This window comes from Passer domesticus, chromosome 16 (genome assembly GCF_036417665.1).
Source record: "Passer domesticus isolate bPasDom1 chromosome 16, bPasDom1.hap1, whole genome shotgun sequence".
Taxonomy (NCBI): domain Eukaryota; kingdom Metazoa; phylum Chordata; class Aves; order Passeriformes; family Passeridae; genus Passer; species Passer domesticus.
Genome location: NC_087489.1, coordinates 7029914 through 7036511, shown reverse-complemented (window position 1 = coordinate 7036511; position 6598 = coordinate 7029914). Strand labels below are relative to the sequence as shown.

General features: G+C 43.6%; 1 protein-coding gene and 1 long non-coding RNA gene across 6 annotated transcripts in view; one reads left to right on the top strand and one right to left on the bottom strand.

Moving 5' to 3' along the window:
• The window catches only part of EYA2 (EYA transcriptional coactivator and phosphatase 2), a 90500-nt gene that overhangs the window by 30400 nt on the left and 53502 nt on the right, over window positions 1-6598 (bottom strand). For all 5 annotated transcript variants that reach the window (XM_064391372.1, XM_064391369.1, XM_064391370.1 and 2 more), the window contains exons 6-7: window positions 2253-2320; window positions 145-322 (exon numbers count right to left, since the gene is read on the bottom strand). In XM_064391372.1, the coding sequence (XP_064247442.1) occupies window positions 145-322; window positions 2253-2320 (246 nt within the window). The remainder of the gene's footprint in view (window positions 1-144; window positions 323-2252; window positions 2321-6598) is intronic.
• LOC135281971 (uncharacterized) lies at window positions 5799-6529 on the top strand. The gene is made up of 3 exons (XR_010348356.1): window positions 5799-5938; window positions 6166-6205; window positions 6304-6529. It is a non-coding gene; the product is annotated as an uncharacterized LOC135281971 (long non-coding RNA).

The following is a 6598-nucleotide window of genomic DNA, read 5'->3' as shown; positions in this document are numbered from 1 at the left end:
AACCCCTGTGTAAGAACTGCTCAGTGCTAGAAAATCTGAGCTATCAATACATATTTTATAAAAAAACCCCAACAAGAAGAGGATAGCGTTTATGTCTCCAGATGGCTGAGGCTGCCAGGCTGGGAGCACAAGAGAGGCACCTACCAGAGAGTGATTCTGTGCTCTGGCTGGTGATGTTGTGGGAAGACTCCTGCAGGGAGTAGGTGGAGGTGGGGATGGCCGAGGGGCTGATGCTGTTGGCAGACACGTACGGGGAGTTGTAGGACGAGCTGTAATACTGAGAGTACTGGCTCTGAGGGAAGCTGGGATACGAGGAATATTCCTTGGAGGGAGAAAAAGAAACGTCTAACTGGCGTGTATCTGGTTTTGTCTTACAAACAAGAAAGCCACCACAAAAGCTGTGCTGCTTGTGCACGCAGCAAGCCACGGCTTGGGAATATTTCACTGAAGAACTGCATTGCACTCACTTAGGAAATTACATTTCTGCTTCTCACAAATATGCTCCTATTTTATTATGATAGACTAACCAACAAGAGGTCAGAAATCTGGGGTTTTTGATAGGATTTCAGTTATCAGTGCTGACACATTTTATATTACAGAGTTCAACAATTTAATGCAAGAGTCAAGTAGGGTGGCTTTAAGAAAAGGGCCATGATGGAACACGTAACCTTTGCAAACAACAAAATACCTAAGAAATTGTAAGAGCAGAATGAATAACTGAGTGAGGGAAGGAGCAAAACAGGCTGCATTTTCCATTGATCAGCAACATCATCTGATCAGCTGTTAGGCTAAAAAAATTAAAAGAAAGTAGCAATTTTTTTGCAGCAATGCTCACAACAGTCTGCCCAACTATCACAGCAATAAATAAATGCCTGAGTGATCTTGCTTACCCAGAGAAAAATGAACTAAAAAAATATGAGGTGCAAGTGACCTTGGGCAGTTGAGGTATCAAAAAACTCTTTGCCTTGATTTTAAGGCACCCAGAGAAACCCTATACCATTACCCTTGGATGACTGGTGGGTGCATTATGAAAAGCAGGATGCTAGAAAACATTCTAAAATGCATCTCTGAACAATCAAAGCATAAAGGGTTTAATTTGTTTCTTTTTGTTTTAATTGCAATTCCTGTCCTTGTCCACTGAATTTGCTTTTCCAGACAGAGAACTCTGTTCATGCTCTGGGCATTGTCTTTGAGCAGAAGGCTTTTATTTCCTCAGAAATTATAATTAGCCTCTGGTATTAAATATAATTAAATAATAAATAGTCTTTAGAAAGACTAAAAGCACTTTCCTCCTTAACAGCTTACATCTTTGTCTGTGACAGCTATTTCATTAACTTTCAGTCACCAGGGAGCTCTCAAGAACAAAGACTCAAATTGTCATAAGAACAATTAGACTGAAAAAGAAATGAGATAATTTCATTGTTTTCTCCTACGGAAGATTACAAAATAATGAAAAAAGCCCAACTTTTCCCCCTGTTTAGGCAACCTCCATATTTCAATGAAATGCACTTCTGTCAGTAATGCTGATGTTTTAAGCCCAAACTGCAGCAACAAAGAAATTGCCCACTGTTGCCATTAAAAATACAAGTCAACAATCATCCTACAAATAAGGAACTGAAATTACTGGCCAACCAAAACACATTTTTCTGGGACAGTGTACTCATTTGTTTGCTCCAAACAAAAAGAGCCTTTTGCTACTGGAAAACATCTGTCTTGTGTTTTATTTATACACACACATTTACCAAGGTATCTGAGGCACAGAGCCCACAGACAGGTGTGCTCTCAAAGAGGGAAGTGCACAGACAGCTCAGATGGCTCAACATCCACCAGGAGCTGCCAAGGCCTCTCTCAGATTGTTCACACTTACTGCACAGTGCCAGCACAGGGATGACAGGACTCTAGAAGTCATCCCCTCTGGAGAGGATGCACAACATAGCTGACAGTTGTAAGATGGAAGAAGAATGAGGAAACTCCTGGCACTGCTACAGCAGCAAGTCAGAGACTGCCAGGGCACCCGGCTCCTGCAAGGACTGCACTCTGTGTGTGGACAGAGACACATCTTAAAATTAACCAGGATATCCTGAAGTCCAGCAAACAGGCCCAAGGAGTAGAGCAGAATGGTGTTCAGCAAAACACAAAGCAACACCTTCCTAAAATATGTGTGAACACGAAAATAATCTCTGTGATCTATAAATTGTCCAAGTGGTTTAAAATAAGTGACAAGGTTGCCAGCAATAGGTGTTGAACCATACCTGATGCACAGCACTGAATCCTGCAGAATTTGTCAGGCCATTGGCTCCCTGGTAAATCCCTGTTGTGCCTGAGGGAAAGAGTGTAACAGTCATAAAATACACCAGCAATCAATGTAACAGGGTATGTTAATTCAAGTAATTTCCAACAGGAAGTAAAGTACCAGCTCACTACAAAAAGGTATGGCACAAATCTGAGGCTGTAAAGACTTTGGGCTGTTATTGGGGTTTACTGACTGAAAGGCATTCATTACATGCACTAAAACATTGATTATTGGGCTGGGAAACACAGCTGGAACACAAGGATTCAGCCCAGATCTAAAATTCAGTTACTTCTTTTTACAATAAGTAACGGAATAGTATTTTTTATCTTCTGCTCCTGTAGGAAGCCCCTCAGATTACATACACACTCTCCCACATCTGCTGTTCATGCATGGATATCCAGGCATCTGTCCTAATTGATCAGGTACCCAGGAGTTTTCAAAAGAAAAATCTGTACCCTGGTCATGCTATTCCCCATGTGAGAACAATATTGCTGAGATTTCTGGGACAGCAAGGAACAAAGATATTTCTTCCTCCTGGGACATCAGGAAGAGAAAGGATGGCCATGGTTCTGTCCCAAGCAAAGCAGCTGATGTTCAGCCAGGCTCCCTCAGCTGGAGGAAGCACCACCACAAAGATTTTGTTTGGAGAAGTAAATGTCCAGGTAAGATCTACAGGAATGGGCTGTCTTTGCCATCAGAGGTACCAGAACCATAAGCTCTCCTCACCTCCCAAGTTTTAGCCTTGATTTAACCTCACTCTATGCTGGTTTTGATTTCAGCATTTTCCATTTCACATGGTGTGTCAGAGAGGTATGATTTTGGTGCTGCCTGCCTGGGCTCATTTTGGCTTCATTCTGTCACCTCAATGTACCAGCAGACCGAGCCTAATCAGACCTTTGGCCTTTCTTTCTCATCTGGCTTCTCACCATGTGAATGACTTTGAGCAGTGCTGTTTTAACCACATGACACTCTGCACGTCTTCATGTGGCAACCATCCTCCGAGGTTCCACTTGCTTGTTTTTATTTTAGGACACCAGATTAGCTGGGGAATGGACAGCTGAACAAACTCCACTCTGCCAAGTGCAGCTACAAAGCACATGCACTGAGAAATAAACCTCAAGCCAAAAAGAAACAAGAGAGAGGACTCTGCCCTCCTGAACTAATTTGTTGCCACATGTGGTCTTTAAAAAGAAAATAGCAGAGAGGAAGAAAACAGAGTGCAGGTGACTGCCAGGTACCTGGAGGCCTGGGTCTCCCCCAGGCCCAGAATGAGCTGCTGGGAGCCGAGCCAGTGCAGGTGGGCTTGGAGATGCCTTCTCCTGGCATTCCTGCCTTGGAGGCAGCTCTGGGTGGATCAGTGTCCAATCCCTTCCAACAACCCACGTGGGGAGACTGCCCAGAGCAGCATCCCAGAGACAGCAACACATCCAGCTCCTGGCATTTCCCCACTCCCCATCTCTGACAGGCTTCTGCAGGCTTGCCAAGTCGCAGGGATGCAGCAGTAGGAATATATTCCTGTGGTAGCAGCATTTCTCACCACTCTGAAGGAGAGTAATAGAGCCCCAGTGCTTACAGGCAAAAACAACTTCCACAGAAGACAAAACAGCTCTTGTACACCAGAGCTCGAAACAATACAGGGGGGAATTTTTGATTTTCCTAAACTGTCATTTAGAAACAATCCATCATCCTTTATTAAAGCTGTCAGGAGGGGGATGAGTTACCTCGAGGGACTCACGCTTTATGTGTAAATTGTGATGAGAACATGTTTATTGCTGTGCTACCTGCACATGATACTGCAGCTTCCTGGCTTCCAAACAGTCAGAGAGAGTGAGGAAAGGAGGGATTCACACAGCTGGATTAAAGAACTCACTCAGAACTCTGTACCAGCTGTGAGGAGCAAGCATGTCCATGCACACACAGGTAAGTGAGCAGGGAGAAGAGGGCAGGAATGTGGGGGTGAAAGGATGGGGAATGATTCCACAGCTTCCCACAGTGCACTGTGACTGGACCCAGTGGGGTGAATTTTACACTAGAATTTTGTAAATTATATTTTTGACACTATGGCTACCCAAGTTCAGGTGTCCCTAGAGGCCACTGCAGGCTGGCTCCCTCTGCACAGGGGATTTTCCAAAGGAAGGACATATTTTTTGCCCACACACTTAAATATTTGTGGAAGTGCTGAAGACTGCTATTCCCTATAAACTGAAGTTCAACATGTCAACTCAGGTTTTTCTCTTCTTCTGGCTCCTGTCATTGTATCCTGACCAAGGAGCACTACCATCTCAGCATTGTTTGTCTAAACTGAGATCAAACACAACCTTTTTCCTTGCCCTCCAGCACTGCATTCAGGGATTTGAATGCCCTCCCCACATCACACCTTGAGAGCTGCTAAGCTCAGGATGTCTTGGCAGCTCAGTGTTACAGCAGAATAATTACAGATAAGGACACTGGGGATAACCAAAATCAGTAAATACTTGGAATTTCTTCCTAGCTGAACAAAGATGAAAAGAAGGGAAAAAACCCCCAATTATCTGCGTGGAAAAGAAAATTTTTAAAGATTCAGGTTCAGCAATATTTGTCTTGGGAACTATTATAGCTCAGACCCTGTTCCACTTCGCAGGGCAGACTGGAGAGACCACGTTTTCAATGATGCACCCTCAGCTAAATGGCAGGAAAACAAACAAGTGCCACAGGCAATGGAGCCAGAGATAAACCCCCTCTCTCCATAAACAGAGAATGAGGCCTGCAGGTCACAATTTCTGTGAGCAGCCTTGTAGAGTTCAGCAGTTCAGAACACATACCAGAACCAGCCCCAAATGTTTGCTTTTCCTCAGTAAGCTGTTGGTAGGAAATAAACACTTCCACAACAAAATTAATTCTGCCAGGTGCAATTTCAGTTTTGCATCAGTAAATTTTACACTCAAGAAACTGGAAAATTATCAACAGATATTGCAAATTAGCCCTATTTCCCATGTAACCATTTTTCCCCTCAAACACTTTCCCAGGTAATAGCACTTCTTGTAATATTCAGAGGAAGATTGGAATGAAGTTGGAAAGTGGTGCTATGTGGAAAGGGGCACTTCTAGGAAGTCCCTTGGTAAAGCAATGTGCATGAATGCCTGGACCCCTCTCTTTTCTGCCTATTTCTACAGGACTTTTGCTTTCACATATATTGGCTTTTTTTCCACGGACCTCTGAAGACAACACACACTCTCAAACTGAGGCTGGTTTTACATTTGCAATACTGTAGAGGTGGGAGCAAGCGATTTGTTTCCATCTATCTTGGTAGCTCAATGCCAAGTAATTGCATCCAAACTCCCTGCAAATCAGAAACAAGCCCAGGATCTCCCCCTTTGGATCTTCTCCATATGGAATATGGCTCACATCTGTGTTCAATCAAGCCAGTTGCTAAATGTCACAATGCCCTCATTCACAGGTAGCTTAAAGAACATTTAGCTCATAATAAAACAATCTGAACTCTGAAGCAGAACAGCTCTTCAGATGTGTGGCACTGTAAGTGCTCCTGTGAAGTATTTCTATCACAAACACACTCCCATGGAAAGTCACTGCATGAAAGGCATCCACATGCCAGGCAGAGCCAGTGCCACAATTTTCCCTTGATAAGTAGATGTGGCCCTTCTCTCTGTGAGTGTCCAAGGGCAACATGTACAGAAAAACTCTTTGTGAGCTGATTAATGTTCTATTCCTGCTCTCAAACAGATGGATTTCATTTGCTATTTCCCCCTCATTCCCATTTTAATTTGAGCATTCCCAAAAAGCCTATGCCATGGTCAATGATCATTTCAATGGTGCGTGATCTGGCCTGCAAAAACTTTCATACCAGCTTCTCACCCTCTACATCTGTCTTTCAGTCACTGCAGTACAGGCCGCATTTCTTCCCCTCCTTGCCAGGTATGAGCAAGTAAAGAAAAGAAAGGAATATTCATGGTTATTTTCAGTGTATTCACAACTAAGCGCTGGCATTGCTAAAAAAAAATAATTTTTTTCAGCTCATGAATGCACAGAATGATACAGGAATACTGGTGTCTTAGGGAGTGGTGATTATGAAGACAGGATGGGCCTGTGGTGTAGCTCAGATCAAAACCACAGCAAGCTTTGAAAATCAGGTTTGTGTCCTTGTCTTTCACAAGTCAGAGGGGCCCTGGCAACAGGGAGATGTTCTCCAAGCCTCCTGTACTGCTCAAAAGAGAATAAACTGCTATATTTAGAAGAACAGATGGTTTGCACTTCCAACATTCAATGAAACAGCCAACAGTCAGAGGAGGAGATGGCCAGGTTCAACAC